Source organism: Coenobita brevimanus, chromosome 98 (assembly GCF_032717465.1).
Source record: "Coenobita brevimanus isolate Jiangsu-jjx chromosome 98, ASM3271746v2, whole genome shotgun sequence".
Taxonomy (NCBI): domain Eukaryota; kingdom Metazoa; phylum Arthropoda; class Malacostraca; order Decapoda; family Coenobitidae; genus Coenobita; species Coenobita brevimanus.
This window is the reverse complement of record NC_137051.1, coordinates 1580001-1602688: the sequence shown is the minus strand read 5'-3', so window position 1 is coordinate 1602688 and position 22688 is coordinate 1580001. Positions and strand designations below refer to the sequence as shown.

General features: G+C 41.9%; 1 protein-coding gene and 1 long non-coding RNA gene across 2 annotated transcripts in view; both read right to left on the bottom strand.

The window, feature by feature from the left end:
- LOC145414157 (uncharacterized) overlaps positions 1-22688 on the bottom strand; it is a 139178-nt gene that overhangs the window by 5872 nt on the left and 110618 nt on the right. The window contains exon 5 of the mRNA XM_080283723.1: positions 874-985. Coding sequence (XP_080139849.1) covers positions 874-985 — 112 coding nt within the window. The remainder of the gene's footprint in view (positions 1-873; positions 986-22688) is intronic.
- Positions 4228-22688, bottom strand: part of LOC145414130 (uncharacterized) — a 47396-nt gene continuing 28935 nt past the window's right edge. The window contains exon 3 of the long non-coding RNA XR_013899829.1: positions 4228-4642. This is a non-coding gene — a long non-coding RNA (uncharacterized LOC145414130). The remainder of the gene's footprint in view (positions 4643-22688) is intronic.

Sequence of the window (22688 nt, the reverse complement as noted above, 5' to 3'; positions counted from 1 at the left end):
ATTAAATGTACCTTGAACTCAGGAAATTGGCTGCAAAACGAAAAAAAAAAAAATTACCTCTGTACGTGGTAATTAATTAGCAAGAGGCGGTAGTATGGGCTACAGCTTCATTACACACCAAATTAAACCTTGAAGTACAGACAGAATTTTTACAGTGACTGATGCCATACAATTTTATTCAGCTGTGTGGCAAAATTACCTCTGAAATTTATTTTATTCTGACAAATTTTGACAGTCGATGAGTAATTAATTAAATGTGAGTAGTCTTATCGTTGATGTGGACACACTCGGGTGTTCTGTTCCGACTTTCCACTGCGCCACGATCATGCAAATGCTATACCTTTATTTGTGGTGGCATGGAAGCGGCAACCATCAAATTACAGGTCCACGTCCCTACTTCACAAGGTAAATAATAATAATAATAATAATAATAATAAAGTTACTGAACAATGTGGAGATACTGTACAGTGTTCTGACATACGAGGAGGACGTGGACAAAGAAGCCATGGGTGAGGGAGTCACTGGCAAAACTATTTGTAAATAAATACCATCTCTGCTCATCCATATCTTCCACCTCCTTACCACACTAAACAGTCTAAGGGCGCGTCCACACCAAATACTTGCTGGTGCGGGCGGGTGCGGAGGGGAATTGAACATTACAGCACTGTTATCTTGTTTTTATTTATTTATATATTTTCTGGTCTTTGGCTCCTCCTACCTTGCATTAAAAAAAAAAAAAAAAAAAAATAGCCTCACTGGACACAGGCGGGACCTTCCAAGGGTTACGGTGCTGCAGAACTCCCCTGCCGTGTCAGCATGCATTTGGTGTGGACGGGCACTGAGACTGGTTTGTGCTACTTATGTGTTACTTACGTATTAACTGTGTTGTTCCTGGCGACTATGGCTGCCACTGAGGGCTGCTGCTGGCCCTCCCTCTCGTCATCACTGTAGTCTGGTTCAGGGATCATGGCGCCGTACACTACCTCTGCAATAATAATAATAATAATAATAATAATAATCGTTAGTAATGGAATAAATATCAAGAGCAACAATAACAGCAGCAAATATCAATGAGCACCAAGGAACATCATCAATAACCACAATAACATCAATAAATAAAAACATAAGTGAATAACATCAACAATCATCAGCACCATTACTTATCTAACAATTAGGATAACCATCATTAACATCACTACATCAACTGGTAGAAATATTAATACCCTAATAAAAAAAAAAAAAATACTACCAATAATTAAGGAGTAACTATCAAACAATAACCACAAAAACTCTCAATAACATTACTAGTCATTAACCAGTAAAAATATTAAATACGAAAATACCTCATCAATTATTAAAGACCAAGAAAAACACCAGCAAAAACCTTCAGCCAATTTCGTCATCCAACACCACTTCCAAACACCTACAGTATAGCTAATAAAACACCACAAGAACACGCTACAATTCTATCAAAAGCGGCCAAACTAAAATAGATAAATAAAACTATAACAAGGCCTGTGCATAATCAACATCTATAAACAGAAAAATTAACAATCAATTTCGTATGTGGAAAATTGCTCCTGAAAACGAAATATTTGCATGTGTGGAGGCGGCTGTGAGTGTATAATATTCGTGTGATAAGCGAAGATTCGTGAGCCATCTCGGCCTTGGGGAACGGAGTGTCTAGTCTAATCAATGAAAAAAGAAAAAAAAATTGTACCTGCGTATCTATATATAAAGCAAAGTACCTGCAATTAAAAAAAAAAAAAAATGATACAGGTCTTTTGTCATTCCAAATTAATATTTCTGTATAACTACCGGTTCTTAATATATGTAAGCAAAATGGAAACTAGTACTGCATGTAACCAGTGCATTTATATCTATCTATAATCAAAACTTTCAGTCATAATTACGGCCTCTCAGACAAAATGATTACACAGACTTAATGTAAATAATGCCTACGATACCACAGCCTGAAGCCAATGAACTGCGTGCCTAGCGACAAAAGGGTTGACAGCCAGCCAAGTCAACACTACAATATACTCTCATAAATAGCTTAGCTGGGCGTAGGTTACATGCAAACTACCTATCCAGTACGCATTCAGCACCAAACTAACACTGCCTTCAAAGATAAACACCTGTAACACAATATTAGCAACTACGTGGTTATACGGCAATACAGGTACAAATAAAATTGATAAAAAAAAACTAATGTATTCATAATAATATACGAATAATGTTTAACACTACGAATAAACCATATGCAGTCACATTCTTATAATAAAATAAACATTCACACAAATACGAATCTAAAAAAATAATAATAATAATAATAATAATAATGTTGGTAGTGAAGGATGGATAGTTAGTCCCGTAGATTTTGACAGGAGTCCAAATTCTGGTCTCTCTCTCTCTCCACCTGAGACCAGAATTATGACCCATAAAACAAACCTTCACCAATCACGATAATTTCACCCACAATTTTAACGTCAAGACCCCAGCCAATCACCGCACCAAATTGCTTTCCTTCTTTTCCCAATCACTTCAGTTTCGTTCACTCCACAAATTTTGGTTCAAATTTAGATGTTTTAAACTGCGTTCCTGATTTTGAAAGTTAACCACCATCTTTTACCGTACCGTACAATGTAAAAAAAAGGAAAAAAATACTAATATTCTAAAATAAGGATGACTATTAAACTAAATACGAAAAAAAAAAAAAAGTTAAGTTTGTGGGTCCCTTAATAAACGACTCCGGATTATTTTGGCGCCAAATCGAGGACTTCTCAAGTATGTTTAAATTTCGCTTCCATTACTGCCATTATCAGGGAGCCACAGGGAGGGCGAAACGAAGAGCATAAACAATTCAAATTATCATGTAAAAAATAAATACTACAACAACAAATCGATAAATATGGAAATATGTCTAGCAAAATGCGCATGTCGAGCTTCTACTGTCACTACGGCTCAAGGAATCACACAGGCTACCAGCGGCTACTTCAAACCATCAGGCAAAATACACAAAGGTTGCTTGGAACTGCGAGAAGAGTAGGTGAAGTGTGTGATGTGTTTAATTTTCCGCATACAGATTTTCTCCTGCCAACCCAAGGACATAAAAAAGCAAAAAATAGAGTGTATGGAGTAAATGCAAGTTTAGTTTCGACGTAATCGCTTAGTTTGGCTTACATTCTTGGGGTGTGATCTATGTATTATGTAAAATGCCTGAGTTGGGACGAGAGCATGCACGCTGTTACAAGGGGATGGGGGAAGGGGGTACAGCTGGGGAAGAAAATGATAAATAAGTTTAGTTAGGCTTCCAAAGTGATAGGATGGGGTTGATGGAATAGGATACTGACACTGTTAAACTAAAAGCGGGAAGGATTACTGGCCACTGTTAAAGAGGGTGAAGGACCTCTGGATAACCCCGACCCAAGTGGCAAACAAGGCCTCTCCCCCGGCACCACACTGACGCTTGAAGAACTGTGCACCATCTACTTAACGAGGGGGATTAGGATTCAAAATGGCTGATGAATATTTTTTTCTTGAGGATGAATTTACAGAACGTCAACCCCGTCAAAAATGCAGAGGTAAGATGAACAAAAGTGATTGGTTCATAACTCCTCATGCAAGTTAATTTGTTTTAAAAAATAAGAGTGTGAGAGGCCTGGTCTGTCATCTAATGGGGCTGAGTTAAAATTCTGGGGAGGTATATGGTAAGATATTTTTACACAAGATACTGTAGAGTCGGTAAGGATAAAGAATTTCGAGGACACTGGTACTTAGAAAAGGAGACAGATTCTGAGAGGAGTATGGATGTGACAAGCAAGGGTTGGAGGGCGAGGTTGGAGATGGAGGACAAGGACTGGAGGGTGAGGTTTGAGTGTTACCTCGTCCTTGCTGCTCAAAGAAGGCGAGCTTGCCCTTAATGCTGGGCACCTCCACCTCCTCCACAGGGGCACGGATGTACTTCTTGAGAGGCATGCTTCAAGGTCAACCTCCACACAAATTCAGATATATTAAGTAACACTCCACACAAAAGCTCTTGATAAAAACACACCTCTACACGAAACTAATCTTTTTTCCCCTATAATAATATCTTAGATTTTCTTTTTAAACTTGACGATACTCACTCAACTATTCTTTTGTACTTCAGTATTTCACTCAATTGTAATTCTTCTCGTATCTTTTTCACCAGAATCCGGGCACGTAGACCTAAATTCCGTCCTCTCTTCCTAGTTTATATATTTTTTTTCCTTTAATGACTTTCTAATATGTATTATGGGTAGTTCTGATTTATTTTATGGTCTGCTTCTGGTGTAATCTTCAGGCCTTCATTGTCGTGTAGTTTATCCTCTGTAATCGAGGTGCACTACTTCTTTCACAAAATCTTCGTCTTGGTCTGCACCTGTTTACCCAAGTCTCTCAGGTATCTTAATTGTCCTCTTCCTTCCAACGCGGCCCTAAACCCCTCAAGGTACGAAAAATGACCAACTTCCTCGACTCTCTAATTACGGCGCCAAGTCTCTCCACGTTAAATATACCGTAGAGTTTTTTATATACTGATTACGTCCTTGTTATTGTGATCAGCTCGTTGTTATTAAAGACAGGATGAGTTGAGCGATGAGGTGATGGAGAGAGGACACACCTGTAGGACAAGAGGACAGGTAATCTTCAAATAGCAATTATCGCTACACTAGGGGCGGTACTGCGATTAGGAAGCTTACTAACATCTCTTCCTTACCGGTTTATTTCTAATTCTGCTCGGTTATCATATTCTTGTGTGTCATTCATGTAATCCACGTCGGCATTAAACAGCTATAAAATGCAAAAAATGGGGGTATTAATGGGTAGTCTGGGAAATAAATAGCTAAGGAAGAGGTGCTAGGGAGCCTCCTTACCTGACGAGAATAGAGGCCCAGGTATCTTGCACATAAATTATAACAACACTGCTAAAACACCCAAGAAAAATGACATACAATAACATACAACATACAATAACACACGGGCGTCTCTCCCTACTTTTGCAACTACACACAGCCAACACACTCCATCGACAACCCTGACGTCTCATATACAACCACCATTTATCGATATATTAAAATTATAACACACTGCTACACAATCCTTCAATACGGTACCAGCAATCCTTTCACCACTGCAGCTACGACGGTGCAGTTACAGACTAAAGTTAATCGAGAATTTGTTATTACACCGTCGACGCATTCACCACACCAATCTCCATACAATTCTCCAACATCAGTCACCATACAATTCTTCCACACTATCTCCATACACTCCTCAGACGTCAAAGAGATAGACGGATAGAGAAGAATATAGAACGACAAAAAGACAGGCAGATAGATAGAAAAATTGATAGACTCATTAAACAGAAAAGTGCACAACTCTCATCCCTACACTTTTCAGGCTTGAAAGATAACGGCAGTGTTGATGATAAACTAAAATAATCTGCCTAAATTCAAACCGCAGACATAAACCACATTACACAACAGGTTACCCCTCAGTATACGTGTCAACTGTTAATAACATAATAGCCTGACCCTTCCACAGGCGATAATTAACAAGCTAATAGAGGATAATTGGCACGGGAAGGTAATCAACTCACGAGAGGGATAGTAATAATGTAAGTAATTATGAGGCAAGAACTGATTAAATTACAAGGATCGCAGCTGGATAACATAATTAGAGAGGAAGAGAGATAATTAAAGATACCAGGTAGCTATAAAGATGGAGATGAAAAATAAAACTACCTCAGTGGTGAAAGAAAAATAACAAAAATGGGAAAGAAAGAGTAAATCAAGTAGTGAAAGTAGTAGCAGTAGTAAATAATAATAATAATAATAATAATAATAATAATAATAATAATAATAATAATGAGTTCTGAGACATGCAAAACACACCAGGTTATAAGACTAATAAATTATATCAATAAAGGTAAAAAATAAAACACTCCTCCAAATCATCCCTCACCACTTAATCTCCCCCACCCCACCCCCTGCCGCCCCTCCCCCCACTTCTCCTCCCCCTTCCCCTACCCTCACCCCAGAGGAGGCAGGAGGAGGGAGGGAAGGTCATAGAGATTACACGTCGAAAATAAAACCATCAATAAAGGTGAAAAACGAAGCAAATAAAAGGCCTAAATTATACAATAAACAGGAAACTGGGAAAAAAAAAGTTCAACGTATTAGAAAAAAGAATCAAATAAGAAAAATAAAAAATATAGAAAAGAAATGATGAAAGAAAAATAAGATAACAAAAGAGGAGAATGAAATACATGTTAAAATGGTCTTGTATCCCTCCCTCCCCCCCCTTTTTTTCCTGAGGGGGGGGGAGATGGAGAGAGGGGAGGGGATGTGGGGAGAGAGGGGAGGGGAGATGCGAGGAAAGAGAGGAGGAGATAAAAGAAGAGGGGATGGGAGACGAGGGGAAACAGAAGGGGAGATAAAGAAAGAACAGGGGGAGCTGGGAGGAGAGAGGGGAGAGAAAAATGGTGAGTGAGGTGGGGAAAAAAGAGGAAAGGGAGGCTGTAGAGTGGGGAGGAGGGGGGAGTAGGGGGATGGGGAAGTGAAGAAGGGATGGTGAGGTAGAGAGGTGAGGAAAATGGTGGTGGTGAGAGAGAATCGGTGGTGATATGGATGAGGAGTTGAGGGGGATGGGAAGTGACGAGAAGAGAGAGGAGTAGGGATGGGGATGGAGAAGAAAGGAGAGGAATGGGGATGGGAACGGAGAAAAGAGAAGTGGAGATAAGGATGGAGAAGAAAGGAAAGGAGTGGGGATGGGGAGAGGGAGAGGAGAGGAGAGGGGATGGGAAGAGGGAGGGGGTAGTTTGTGTAAGTGGCAGAGGAGAATGATGGTGATGGTGAGGTTGAGGATGAAGAGTGGAGTGGTAGGGGGGTGGAGGAGGAAAATGGTAATAGTGGCGGAGTGGAGAGTGGCAGTGGCTGGGAGGAGGTGAAGTGGAGTGGGGGTGGGTGGGTAGAGGAGGGGGGAAGGCAGGAGGGGGGGGGTCATCTAGATAAACCATGCCGTGTCTGGGCTCGACGGAACAAAATATTTTCCTTGAACTTTTAAAATGGGAATATCACGACCTTGACCCCTCCACCTTCCTTAATTTACCTTATTATTTACCTTAGTTATCGTCTATTGCTTATTACTTATCGTGTTTATTATGAAGGGGAGAGATGTGGGGTATGACCTGGAGGGAGGGCAGTCAAATGGTAAGGGACAGGGCGACGTGGAGGCGATTTATTTATGGCCACCTCTTACGGGATTAAGGCGTCTGACAATAAACAGATAGACAGATAAATACATAGATAGATAGATAGATAGATAGCCAGATAGACAGACAGCCAGACAGAGACAGATAATAGATTCATCTTTCTTTTGTATTTAGCTTGCAACTTTATCTTCAACTCTCTCTCTCTCTCTCTCTCTCTCTCCTTAATTTACTTTTTTCTTTAACTTAAAGATAGCAATACCGACAAACACCTTGACCTCTTCCCCTTCCTTCTCCACACTCCCTCGCGACTAGTTTGCTGAGCTATTATTTATTCTGTGTGTGTGTGTGTGTGTGTGTGTGTGTGTGTGTGTGTGTGTGTGTGTGTGTGTGTGTGTTTGTGTGTCATTTTCCCTTGAACTTTTAAAACAGGAATATATCACAATCTTGACTTCCTCCTACCCCACCACCCTCCCTCGTAGACTTCATTTTCCTTTATTTCTTTCCTTCATTGACATTATCTCACTCTTTATCTATCTACCTATCTATTTATCTATCTCTACTTATTACATTTTCTATATTTTTACCCCTTACGTTTACTCCTGCACTTTCTTTATTCTCTCTCTCTCTCTCAGTGACCTTGACCCCTTGACCTTCCTCCCTCACCCTAATGACTTGTTTCTTATGCTGTTTCTCTTTTGCCTCTTGCTTACTTTCTCTCTCTTCTTTCTTTATCACAAATTTCCCAAGTTCATTTCCCTTCTTCTGTGTCTAATAACTCTCTCTCTCTCTCATTTTATCAGCCCTCTTTTGTCCCCCCTAAACTTCCGTCGCCGTTTTCTTTGTATCTAGATCCAATTTTCTTTCCTTTTGTTATTACTCGCTTTCACAGACCCCCCCCTCCCCCCCTTCCCCACTCTCACTCTTCTCCCTCCCCTCTCCACCCCCACTAACCCCCTCCCCTCCCCTCCCCTCCATCCCTCTCACTTCCCCCTCTCCCCACTATTCCTTTCTCTTCTCACCCAACCCTCCTCCCCTCCTGAAACGTCCTGTCTACCTTTCCACTTCCTCGCTATCCTCCCCCCCCCACCCCCCCCTCTCTCTCTCTCAACTCTTTCCCCTTCACGTCTTTCATTCGATTATCATATTTTCCTTTCACCCCTCTCCCCACCTCCTCCCCTCCCTTCTCCCTCCATGTGTAGAGGGAAGCACCAGCATTTATATACTTGCATAAAAACTTGAGTCGACATTTGTTTTAACAACCCGCAAAGCTAAGGTTAAAGGCCCTATAGCACTATGTATTATATCGTTACACACACACACACACACACACACACCTTCAAACAACCCAACTTCAAGCACTCTGGATTCGTCTTCTGCACTGTCCTAGCAAACCACACCTTCACACCTTGCATACACCCGATGAAATACCTGCGTGTGATATACGTAAGCACTCTCTCGCCTTACTCCTTGGTGCAGACTGTAAAAATGTGTAGGTATCCAGTACATCCACCTCCTCACACACTGCTTCAACATCCACAGCATCCATACCATCTCCCTTCCCTCTACACCCCCTCCTCCACCCCTAAAGTCACACACTCCCCCTCTTCTCTCTTCCCCCTCCCCTAAAGTCACACACTCCCCCTCAGTTCCCCTCCCCCTCCCCTTAAGTCACACTCTTCCTCCCCTCCCTTCCCCCTCCCCTAAAGTCACACTCTTCCTCCCCTCCCTTCCCCCTCTCCCTCCTCCTTCTGCAGCAGGGCAAAGGAGCATTCAGGCCTCAAAATACTAGCGACTGTGTGGGTTCCGCCAAGGTCAACACGCACCCCTACAACACACACGCTAAGCACGTCTCCACACACACACACACACACACACACACACACACACACACACATTATTTCTACTCCAGTAATTCGTTTCCCGTTTTTCCTTCTATTTCTTTATTCTTCGTTCTTATGTAAAATTTATTCCTCAATATTCTCTTTGCCTATTACCCAAAGTTTATTATGTGTGTGCGCCTGTGTGTATTTACTGAGGTACATGATTGCTTTTTCCACCCCACTCGTTTATGTTTCCTCCGCTTACACACACACACACACACACACACACACACACACACATACACACACACACACACTAAGCATATCTCCCTTCACTCACCCTCTCTCTCTCTCTCTCTCTCTCTCACACACACACACACACACACACACACACACACACACGATGGCAATTAGCAGTTATAATGAGGTTAAAAGAGGTCACGCCAAGGTAATTAGGAAAATAAGTGTAATTAACCCCTCTTAGTAGTGACTGATTTTGGAATGGCTTTATTCTTGAGGCATCCAGACGTTTTATTTTTTATTAATATACAGACGATTTATTATTATTATTATTATTATTATTATTGTTAGACAGAAGATTTTTATTATCGCTATTCATTTTTATTGCTATACACGATTTCTTATTATTATTGCTAGACAGACGATTTATTATTATTATTGCTGGGCAGACGATTTTTATTATTATTATTATTATTATTGCTGGACAGACGATTTCTCTATTATTATTATTATTATTATTGCTGGACAGACGATTTCTCTATCATTATTATTATTATTGCTGGACAGACGGTTTTATGGCTGCCTTTGTGTCTTACTCTTGCAATCTTTTGGACGGTTTTAGACGGGTTCTGTGTATTATTATTGCCAGGGGATTTTTTCAGTGATTTTCTTTCTATTCTTGCTGCCTCCAGACGGTTTTATTCAGCGAGAGAGAGAGGGCCGTGGTAGTGTAGGTGTTTTTGTAGTATAGGTGTAGCTTATCAAGAGGTGTAGTAATTAATGAGACTGATAAAGGAGTGTGTGTGTGTGTGTGTGTGTGTGTGTGTGTGTGTGTGTGTGTGTGTGTGTGTGTAGGGACCTTTCTTGCATCAAGGTCTTGACTCTGAACTTCGTGACCTGAGAGAGAGAGAGAGAGAGAGAGAGAGAGAGAGAGAGAGAGAGAGAGAGAGAGCCGAGTGCGTAGTATGCAGCGTAGTCTATAAAGGTGAAGTGTGCAGGTGTAGTGTTGTGGTGTGGTATCAGGCAGGGTGTAGGGGATAAGGCGTAAAAGTATTAGGAGTGTCAGGACAAGAAAATAGTGTAAGTGTAAAATATAAGTGTGTGTGTGTGTGTGTGCGTGTGTGTGTAACAAGTATAAGGTGATGAAGTATAAGGTGTAAGTGTGGCGTGAGGGTGTAAGGAGTACGTATGAGACATAGGGGTGAAAATACTATACTCTTTTCACCGTAACCTGGCCTAAAATTGCCCTCCCTCCATCTTGAATGCTGAGGTGTAACAGGAGATTAATACTAGAATATGCTAGTCACGAAGAAGTGCTATAAAAAGAGAAAAGAGCCATAGCACTGTCTTCTACTGAGCTGGGTGAAATAAGCTGCAAAAAGACAATAGTATGGACCAAGTTAAGGGGTTATGAAAAAATAATGACTAGTAGTAGTAGTAGTAGTAGTAATGGCAGTAGTAGTAGTAGTATAGTAGTAGTAGTTGCTGTATTAATAATAATAATAATAATAATAATAATAATAATAATAATAATAATAATACCCTAATTTGCGAACACCTTTGAGCACTTACACCTGTCCTAATTAAGGGGGCACACCTGGGTCCCCACCTGTGCTTCTCTCACACACCTGACTTCAAGATCCACGTCATAAGTGTGGCTGAGTACAAGTGACGTCACACCACTAGACTATCTCTCTCCCCCCCCCTCTCTCTCTCTCTCACCTGCATTAAGAAAACAAAACTACTAAACACACACACACAAACACACAAATCCCGTCTCTTTTATCAGTTAATTTCTTTTCGTTATCTGATCAAGGACACAATCTAAATCTGTTCATGGAGAGAGAGAGAGAGAGAGAGAGAGAGAGAGAGAGAGAGAGAGAGAGAAATCACCTTTTTAATTCACCGCTAAATCCCTTCCGTACGATGCATACTTCAATTTTGCTCCTTCAAGACGGTTTCATTCAGCTCTGTGGTGACTCTGATAACGAAGACCACATTCATTTATCTACTTATTTATGTATCTATTTATTTATTTATTCATTGGAGGGAAGAATCGTGTGGGCTTCAAGATTTTGCTTTCTTCTTCTGACAAAAAAAGTTTAAAAAGATCCTCAAAAGCAAAATAAAATCGTCTGGAGAGCAAGAGTGAAAAATACAGGCGTTGGACTGAAAGGGTTAAACGCCACTTCAGTAAAAAAAAAGGCGGAAACTACTGAAAAATGATCCTTCAGTGTTTTCAGGCTTCAGACCCGATGATACAAAAACCTAAATCACATATAAATCCATCACAACATTCCCCGTTTTCAAATACACTTCAGAAATATCAAAAATTACTCAGTGTGTGTCCATTTTTGACTTTGTCCAAAAATTTTGAGTGTAAAGCCTATGCGAACCACTGATCACACCACTTAATAATAATAATAATAATAACAACAACAATAGTAGTAGTGGTAGTAGTAGTAGTAGCAGTAATAATAATAATAATACTAATAATCATCATCATCATCATCATCATCATCATAATAATAATAATAATAATAATTCCACTCAATATAAATCCATTTCAGTTATAAAATGTATATAATGAATTCACCAAGTCACTCAGAAATTTTCAAGTGCCAAGAAAATAATAAATCCCACAAAAAAATCCACTCAAAATTTTTAAATGCCAAGTCCTGAAAAAAAATCCACACATTAATCCCTCTTTTCCTGACGTTGATTTTTCTACTTCAAAAATCTATATAAAATCACCAATAAAAATCCATGAAAAATCCACTCAGTAATCCCTCCTTTTCCGCTGTTTATTTTCCACTTTAAAAATTCTGATATATATAAATTCATTCATAAAAATCAACATCAATTATTTTTTTTTATCTATTTCACAAGCACAAATAAAAAAATTAATAAATAATTCAGGAATCACGAAAAAATTATCCAGTTATTTTCTGTTGTAATACTGTCCCCTTACACGAGAAAGACAAATGAAGGAGAGGGAGCGCTGACCCCCACGTCACCTACCCCGACCGCGGCTGAGAGGCAACTGACACTCTCCACCGACCCGCCCCCCTGCCAGACCACGCCACGCCTCTCTCTCTCTCTCGCTTCTGGTACTCTCTGTGCCTTCGTCGTAGTGTCTCCCTAGCTTCCTGTTTCTCTCTCTCTCTCTCTCATTTTTAGGACACTATCTCACTTTTCACACATTCCCTCATCTATGACCTTATCTTCCATGACCTTAAGTTTTATCTCTCCCTATATCTATCCCCATCTATCTATCTATCCATCCACCCATCTATCAATCTATCTGTCCATCCATCTCTCTCTTCCTCTATCAGTCTATCTCACATCACTCCCTCCGTCCCTCTCTTTTTCGCCCACCGCCCTTCTCTCTTTCTCTCTAACCTCACCTATCTCATCTAACCCCTTCCCTGACCTGCCTTATCTTCCGCCCTCTCTCTCTCTCTCTCTCTTCAAATTCATTTCGCCTTACCCCTTCCTTGACCTACCTTATCTCGGCCCCCCCTCTACAGTACTCTCTCTCTCTCTCTCTCTCTCTCTCTCTCTCTCTCTCTCTCTCTTTCGTGACCTACTTCTGCATTCTCGGCCTTGCACTAGCTTCAGCAAACGCAAGCAACAGATAAAACAGTGACAAGCAACGAGATAGATAGATAGATAGAGAGAGAGAGAGATTACACACACACACACACACACCATCACCCTCACTCACAAATCTACTAAAACAGAAATAACGCCAAGGTTAATAGAAAAATCAAAACATAAATATCACAGCTGTATTATTGTAAGTCACGACCCGTTGAAAATCTCCATAAAAACTTCAAGAGAGCTGATGATGTATTCTGTATTACGTTTATTCTGTATTACGTAAGTTAAGTTAGGCCATCAGACTATATTCAGACGTGGAAATTATGAGAAATGAATAACTGTGAGGAGGTGAAAAATGTGGGTGATGATGATGATGATGAGGATGATGATGATGATGATGAGGAGGAGGAGGAGGAGAAGGATGATGATGATGATGATGATGATGATGATGAGGAGGAGGAGGAGGAGGAGGAGGAGAAGGATGATGATGATGATGAGGAGGAGGAATGGGAGAGAAGTAGGGATGAGGCTGGGATGAATGGAATGAAGGAAGGAGGAAGGGATGAAGAAATGAAGGAGGGATGTGGGAAAAGATGAAGAAAATGAATGAGGGAGGGAAGATGGGAGGGAAAAAAGAATATGAGGAGGAAAAATAGGAGTAAGGAAAACAACCGTAGAAGAGCGCCAGTCTTTACCAGGAAAAGAATAAGGAATAAAGGAGGGAAAAAACGAGGGAAGATGGAAGGAAAGAAGAAAAACGAGGAAAAACATAAGAAAACGAGAAACACAAGCGTAAGAAAAAAAAAACACAAGGAAAAAATAACGAGAAAAACAGGAAAAACGAAAAATCATTAAAAACACGAGAAACTAAGTATGGAAAAACAAGAATATAACAGCACAAACCTACCCTAAGAAACCAAAAAAAAGTGGCATCCTCAGCAGACTACCCAGACACAACACACACGGGTGGCTGGGCTCAGAGGGTGGCTGGGATCCTTTGTATACACGTGACACCAAAAGCACGTGGTAATTCGCCCTTGGTACACACGTCACGAGACAGCCCATTATATAGAAGAAATTCATTTTAGATGAGGATTTTAGGCGGAGAAAAATCCCTGCTTCCTTACCCCCTTCAGATCCATACGTACGGTATTCTGCAGTTTAATCCTTTCACCTGACGATGTTATTAAGGACAGGATTAATTTTTCGGATTAATGGTGTGTAATGGAAGCTCTCTCTCTCTCTCTCTCTCTCTCTCTCTCTCTCAAGGTAAATATAACCATCTGACATCATTGCATTGAAAGCATTACGTATTAATGTAATGATAAAACACATGGCCGAAAGAGTGGTAAAACAGTGTGCTATAAGTGCTAAAAGAGAGTACTATAAGTGCTAAATGAGTGCTGAACGTGCTAAAAGAGTGCTATATTTGTGCTGACTCAAGTAAAAACTCTCTCTCTCTCTCTCTCTCTCTCTCAGCTAACTTCCTTCCTTCCGCTCGCCTATGGCACTGAAATGGTTTATAACAAAGACGAAAAGGTGGACGAAAAGGCGTAAAACAGGTGAGGAAATTAAGATACCTGAACGAACTGCAAGGTAGGTAAGGTTAATTAAAGGTGAGACCCGTAATTGGGCAGGTGTTAGACTTTTATCAAACGGACTGGCTGTATCATTAACTTTTTTTTTGGGGGGGTGGCCGAAATAAATGGGGGGAGGGGGAAATGGAGAATGGGGAGGGGGGAAATGAAGAATGGGGGAGGGGGAGGGGAAAATGGAGAATGGGGAGGGGGGGAAATGAAGAATGGGGGAGGGGATAATGAAGAATGGGGGGAGGGGGGGACAGTGAAGAACGAGGGGAGGGGGTCAGTGAAGAATGTGGAGGAGGGGGGACAGTGAAGAATGGGAGGGGGGCTTGTGGGGATGAAGAAATACAGGGGGGGGAGTGAGGAGTAGGGAGGGGGGATGAGGAAAAAAAAATGGCATGGGGGTGGGGGCAGCCTGGCTAAAGAATGGGTGGGTGGGGGGGAATTGGGGATGGAAATATGGAAGAGGGGTGGGGAGGGAAAGGGAGGGCTGAAGGGGGGAAGTGTGTGGGGGTGAAATAATGGGAGGGGGAGGGGGAGGGGAGGAGAGGAGAAAATGGGAGTACAAAAGAAAAAATAATAACAAGAATGATCCTTTTGAGACTACTTTCAATGTAATGAACGTAATTATTTATTTGCGATGATGATATAGACATTAATTCAAGAGGGGAGGGTAGTGGGAGGTGACTGATGACTGGGGAGAAATGTGGCGTGGAAAATATGGAATGGGGTGATTAGAGAGAGGGAATGGTTGGGGGTGAGTTGACTGGGGAAGGATGGGATGTGGATAGGGGTGGGGAAATGGGGGAACAGGAGGAGACGAAAGATAAGGGTGAAGAAATGAAGACAGGAAGCAACGAGGAATTGGTATATATGAAGGATGGAGAGAGAGAGAGAGAGAGAGAGAGAGAGAGTTAAGGAAAAGGAAGGAGGAAGGGAGAAGGAAGAGGAGGAAGGGAGAACAAGGTATGGATCCACCTTCCACCAATAATACAATCTTCCTCCCTTTCTCCCTCCTTCCTTCCCTCCTCCCTCACTCCTCCTCTTTGCCTTCATTCCTACCTACCATCTTTCCTCACTCCCTCCGTCTCTCTCACCTTCCTCCTTTCTACCTTCCTTCCTTTATTTTTTTTTTCTCTCCCTAATCACTTCCTTCGATTCTCTCCTCATTTTCTTTTCTTCTTCCCTCCCTCTCTCCATCCCTTCCTCCTTTTCCCCCCTCTCCCTCCCTCACTCTCTCCACATCTTTCCACCTCTCTCAGTTCTACTGTTCTTGCCTTCCTCCTTCCCTTTCTTCTTTTCTCCTTCTCTCTATCCTTCCTTCTCTCCCTTCCTTTCCCTCCCTCCCTCCCTTACTCGTGACCTCTGTTGACCTGGCTCTCCCTACGCATACAAAAATAACCTCACACACAGTACATCTCTCTCTCTCTCTCTCTCTCTCAGGTAAACAGTTTAATTAAGCCCCAACCACCTGAGACCCCTACTATTTTTTATCATCACCACTATCATCATTATTATTTCATCATCATCACTATACTTTGTCAACATAATTATTACGATAATGATGGAAAAGAAGACATCAATATCAACATCATACCAACCACACTATCATCACCACCACCACTATCATCATCATCATCATCACCATCACAGCTATCATCATCACCACCACCACCATCATCATCATCATCATCATCACCACCAACACCACAATCTTCACCACCACCATCACCACTATCATCATCATCACCACCACAATCTTCATCACCATCACCATTATCATTTCATCATCATCACTATACTTTGTCAACATAATTATTACGATAATGATGGAAAAGAAGACATCAATATCAACATCATACCAACCACACTATCATCACCACCACCACTATCATCATCATCATCATCACCATCACAGCTATCATCATCACCACCACCACCATCATCATCATCATCATCATCACCACCAACACCACAATCTTCACCACCACCATCACCACTATCATCATCATCACCACCACAATCTTCATCACCATCACCATTATCATCATCATCACCACACTCATCATCACCACCACCACCATCATCATCACCACCACTACCACTATCACCACCACTATCACCACCACCACCACCATCATCATCATCACTGTCCCTGACCCCGAATACGTAACACCCGCTCTAGCCTCCCCCCCCCTCCTCTGTCCTCTCTCTCACATCGATCACCCCCACTCCAGTCCGGGTGAGTGGGGGGAAGGGGTAAACTCTCTCTCTCTCTCTCTCTCTCTCTCTCTCTCTCTCTCTCAAATAACGTTTATTGGGTCCAGACTACTGTGTTGATTACCAAGAAAACTGGAAAATAGTAATACTACTACTACTACTAATAGTAATGATAATAATAATAATAATAATAATAACAATAATAATAATAATAATAATATCAATAGTAGTAGTAGCAGTAGTAATAATAATAATAATAATAATAATAATAATAGTAGTAGCAGTAGTAGCAGCAGCAGCAGCAGCACAGCAGTAGTAGTAGTAGTAGTAGTAGTAGCAGTAATAATAATAATAATAATAATAATAATAATAATAATAAATAAAAATAATAATAATAATAAATAAATAAGGACACCAGAAACCTTACATACTAACCAGCATTAACTCCCAAACCAACTATTACCCAACACAAGCCTTTCATCTCTCTCTCTCTCTCTCTCTAATAACCCAATCAATATCCCATTAACCTCCAGCCAGAGACAATTAGTTTTTTTTTCCTTTAAATTCTTCAGTCTTCGATTAAGTTTCCAAAGGAGGGCTGGAATTGAGAGAGAGAGAGAGAGAGAGAGAGAGAGAGTCTTGCCTACAGAGACCTACTTCACAATACACAATACTTGATTTCCGATTATTCTTTACGTAACATTTTTCTGTAACTGGTTTATTTTTTCATTTCAGGCTCGACGACTACAATTTTGGTTTTTTTACAACTACCCGGTACTGTTATATTAAATAAAAAATGTCGATAGAAATATAGTTCAATAATATCACCAAATTACTCTCTCTCTCTCACACACACACACACACAGTTTTAGCCTCTCTCTCTCTCTCTCTCTCTCACACACACACACAGTTTTAGCCTCTCTCTCTCTCTCTCTCTCTCTCTCTCTCCCTCTCTCTCCATATTCACAGCAACAAAAGGGGTAACCTAAAGATTTTTTTTTTCTCTCTGACTTTAATATTTCCTTCAGTCGAAATAAGTCATCTGGTGTTGCCCTGAAATAAAACCCTAAATCCGTCCACAGATCAAGGGTTCAAATCAGCCGAGAGTCACGCCTCAGCACTCCTACAACAACATCAACAACAATAACAGCACGGGATAAGCCTAAAAGATCAGCTCATTCAGTACCACGAGTCAGCAGCTGAGGAGTGGTTTTGTCTGTACTTTATAAATGCCATATAAACGGATATTTTGACACAGGAAGGAAAGCAACTGGAAATATATTAGGGGTCTGAGATGGAGGGAGGGGGAATGGGGAAGGAGGGGAAGGGGAAATGGGAAGGGAGGGGAGGGAAGGAATAATGGGAAGGGAGGTGAGAATGGGAAGGGTGGAAAAGAAAAGGGAAGTGCAGTTGCAGGGGAGTACCAAGAAATTCAGAGAGCAAGAGAATGATACTTTTGAGGCTGTTAAAGAAGACTGAAGGGTGTTTTATTTCTGCCTGTTGGAAAGTAGGGGAGGGGGGAGGTGATTAGGTGGGAAGGGATAAGGAGGGGAAGGGGGAGAAGGAGAGGGAGGAAGAATAAAAGAGGGAAGGGGATGCAGGAAGGAAGATATGAAAGAGGGAACGAGATGCAGGGAAGAAAATATAAGAGAGGGTGGATACTGAGGGAGGAGGATGAAGGGAGATTACAGGGGAGGAGAGGAATATGTGGAGGAGGATGAAAGAAGAGGAAGAGAGGGGAGGGAGGGGGAGGGGCGGGGAGTGAAGGGGAGGATCGACCCAGCTGAGACAAAGAGGATCAAACTGGCCAAGAGTCAAGAGTCCAGAGGAGGGGAGGGGAGGGATGAGGAGGTTAGGATGGGAGGGGAGGAGGGGAAGACAGGAGGGGAGGGATGGAGGAAGAGGCGAAGACGGGAGAGGAGGGAGAGGGGGATGAACATCGAGGAAGGGAAGGGAAGGAAAAGGAGGAAAAGGCTAAAAGAATGGTATGGGAGGGAGAGGAATGAGCGCAGAGACGGAGAAAGTGGAAGACACAAGAGGAATTGGACAGAGGGAGACAGGAGAGGAGAAGAGGGAAGAAGATGGAACGGGAAGGAAAGGAAGAAGAAGAGATGTACGTGGAAGAGGAGGAGGAGGAGGAACGAGGAAGGTAAAATGGAGAGGTGTGAGGGAAAAGAGGCGGTATAAGGACAAAATGGGGATCACGATGAATGGGTGGTAACGAGAGGGAGGAAGGAAGTTAGCTTACCTTTGAGAGAGAGAGAGAGAGAGAGAGAGAGAGAGAATGTACAGGTAACCGGAAGTAATTAACACCTGCCTGCTGTCATTTTACCAGAGAAGATTGAAGACTGATTTATTACTCGCCCCCCCCCAAAAAAAAAAATAATAATAATTAAAAAAAATGAAAAAAATAACGCTGCTCCTCTTCCTAGCGTCTTGAAAGTGACAGGGGGGTGAAAAAGTGCGTCTCAAGAAAGTAAAGGAAGACAGACAAACAAGGAGAAGAAGACCTGAGGGGCGGGTCCGGAAGCAGGTGTGGCGGCGACTGGATGTTACCTGTACACGTGATATACCCACAAAAATACCTTGAGCCATTTCGCCATCTTAGTTGTATATCGTTTTGGTGATGTGTGTGTGTGTGTGTGTGTGTGTGTGTGTGAGAGAGAGAGAGAGAGAGAGAGAGAGAGAGAGAGAGAGAGAGAGTACAGTTCAATATCTATTTCTTTTATATTTCTCTTCCTCGGGGGAAAAAAATAAAATAAGCAAAAAGAGAAAATCCATGATACGATCCTTCTCTCTCCATATATTTTCTGAACGTAAGGTATACAGGTGTGGGTATTCAATAACTATCTATCTATCTTCTTACATATCTATCTACCTACGTACATATCAGTCTATCTAACCACCTACCTACAGAATTTAACCACCTACCTACATATCTTTACCTCCCTACCTACCTAATATCCATCTGTTCTACCACTATGTTGAACTTCTATGGGGAACAAGAGGCGAAGGAGGGAGGGAAATGGAAGAAAAATAGATAAACAGGGGAGTAGGGGAGTAGACACAAAACAACCAATAAGCAGCCTTCGTGTTGGCAGTATTTACCCTATCCAGTACCGTTCGTGCGTCACCCAATCCCTTTACCGTCCCAAGAATCCGGGTTAAATGTGGCGCGGGGAAGCCTCACAACGCCGCTTACCTAAATAACAGGCCATCTCCGTCCATCTTGGATCCTGAACTGAGCCTACTTACAAGGATTAACCATACATCTAAGCCCCCATTAGCTGAATTAGGCCACTGGGTCAACTAGCCTACCCTTGTCTACTCGTAACATCTGAAATATCTACGTAAGTGTCCCCGTAAATGAAAGAAAATGGTGTCAGGTTGGATAAAAAATGGCGGAGATGGCCGTATGGAAGTCAGCTTAGCGGGAGAGGGGCTGCGGGCTTATAAATATATCCGGGTCAAGGTCATGGGATAATCCAGGTTATATAACAATAATACCAAGTGATATTAAGGTTAACAGGACGCTCAGTACAATTTAATATACTGTACTGTAAAAAAAAAAGGGTGTCCTCGCCCCCATGTCTCTTTCTCTCTCACACCCTCTCTCTTTTCCATCACCACCACCACCACCATCATCATTATTATCATCATCACCACCACCACCATCATCACCATCACCACCACCGTCACCACCACCACCACCACCATCATCATCACCGCCACCACCACCACCATCATCATCACCACCACCACCACCATCATCACCATCACCACCACCGTCACCACCACCCCCACCATCATCATCACTACCACCACCACCATCATCACCACCACCACCACCACCACCACCTCAACCTTAATTCCCACCTAAAATAAAGGATGAGGCCCCAGATAATGACCTTTTTAGCATGGGGGAAAAATCCATCAATGAAAAACACTTCAATTAAGAGGCAAGGTCAGCCAGGCATCATTAGAGACTGACACTAATGAATAATAATTGGATTTTTATCTCGGCTGTGTTACTTAATTACTTCATTATGAGGACGTGTTTTTCCTTTTAATTAGGGTACCACCAAATTATCTTATTGATGTTAGGAAGCAATGAAGACGTTGCAGAAGGCTCTATCTTAACCTCCAAGTTTTGAGAGAGAGAGAGAGAGAGAGAGAGAGAGAGAGAGAGAGAATAAAGTAGCTCTATTGACCATCTTTAAACGTACACAGGTTGGCAAAACACACACACACACACACACACACACACACACAAAGGAGGCAACACAGAGTAGTCGGCACAACACTCACATACTGTACACAAGGCAAGGCACACACAGACAAGTAGGTACAACACACACACACACACACACACACACACACACACACACACACACACACACACACACACACACACACACAGGGGGGCAAAACACTCACATAAAAGTACACAACACACACACACACACACACACACACACACACACACAGGAGGGCAAAACACTCACACAAAAGTAGCCAACACACACACACACACACACACACACACACACACACACACACACACACACACACACACACAAAACCATATACCTACGAGAGAAAACGAGGGTAACTCTAGGGGTAACTCCAACAAATATCACTTAGAGGGGGACGTCACTAATATTCCTTCACACCTTCCTAACTTATAGACAGAATCTGATCACCTATAGGACGTTTACTCTAACCTGGCAAAGATCTCTAACTCCTCGCTGCTCGGTTGATGCCCGGTGTTGTCAGATTGAAAAGCTGATACGACTAGTAACCAAGGAGACTCCCTGCCACCTCGTAACTAAGGTTCACTGAATTTCACTCCAACAGGATTTAGTATTCAGCGTGTGAAACTTGCCCACTCCCGCAGATGAAAGCAGACCCGCAATAGTCTTCCGTCAATATATAATAATAATAATAATCATAATAATAATCATAATAATAATAATGGAAGTAAGACGTTAATTAGTACCGACATTCTTTTAATCAATATATAAATTTTCGTCTTGTAAAAATAATATATACAAATAGATAGAGAGATAAAGTAGATACATAGATAGACAGATGGATAGATACTTGAGAATAGCTGATCATAAAGTGGTAACGACGACAGAGAGGGAGAGTGAGTGGAAAAATGGTTTAAAAATATATCTGAATAAGAAACCTGAAATAATTAAGAACATGTAGACAAAAAAAATGAAACCAAGAAACTAAAAAGGCCTGGAAATGATCAAATGAAAATGGATGAAAATAACTAGTATAAACACAGGATAATAACCAATAAATAATGATAATATTTGTATTAGAAACTGGAACACGAAATATATAAAAAAGGAAGAAAAATACAGAAAAGTGAAACAGGAAAAACGAGATATAAGAAGAAATGGAAAAAATAGAAGTGGAGGAATTGAGTGATGGACGCCGATAACGAGTCAATGCAATGAAAAATGACGAAATGAACAATGACGGAGAGGAAATAATATACGAGGCTTGGTGTGAAAAATGGGTGGGGTCGGTGGGAGGCGGTGGGGGTGGGGTGAGGTTGAGGCGGTGGGGGTGGGGTGAGGTTGAGGCGGTGGGGGTGGGGTGAGGTTGAGGCGGTGGAGGTGGGGTGAGGTTGAGGCGGTGCGGTGGGAGAGCGAGTGGGGTTGAGTAAGAGATGAAAGGGGTTGGGTTGGGTCATGGAAAGGAAGGGAAAGAAGAGGGGAAAGGAAGGAAGCGCGGAGTAGATATGGGAGGAAAAGGAAGGGAAGGGAGAGAAAAGAAGGGAGGGAAGGGGAAAACAAAAGGAATGAAGGGGACGTGGGAGAAGGGAGATTGATGTGAGGAAGGGTGTGATGGGGAGGGGAAAAGGTTGAGTGGGGAGAGTAAAGAAAAGGGGCTGGAGTAGTGTGGTGGGGACGGGAGGGGTGGTAGGGTGTGGGGGAGGGGAGAAGTGTGGTGGGAGGTACTGGGCTGGGG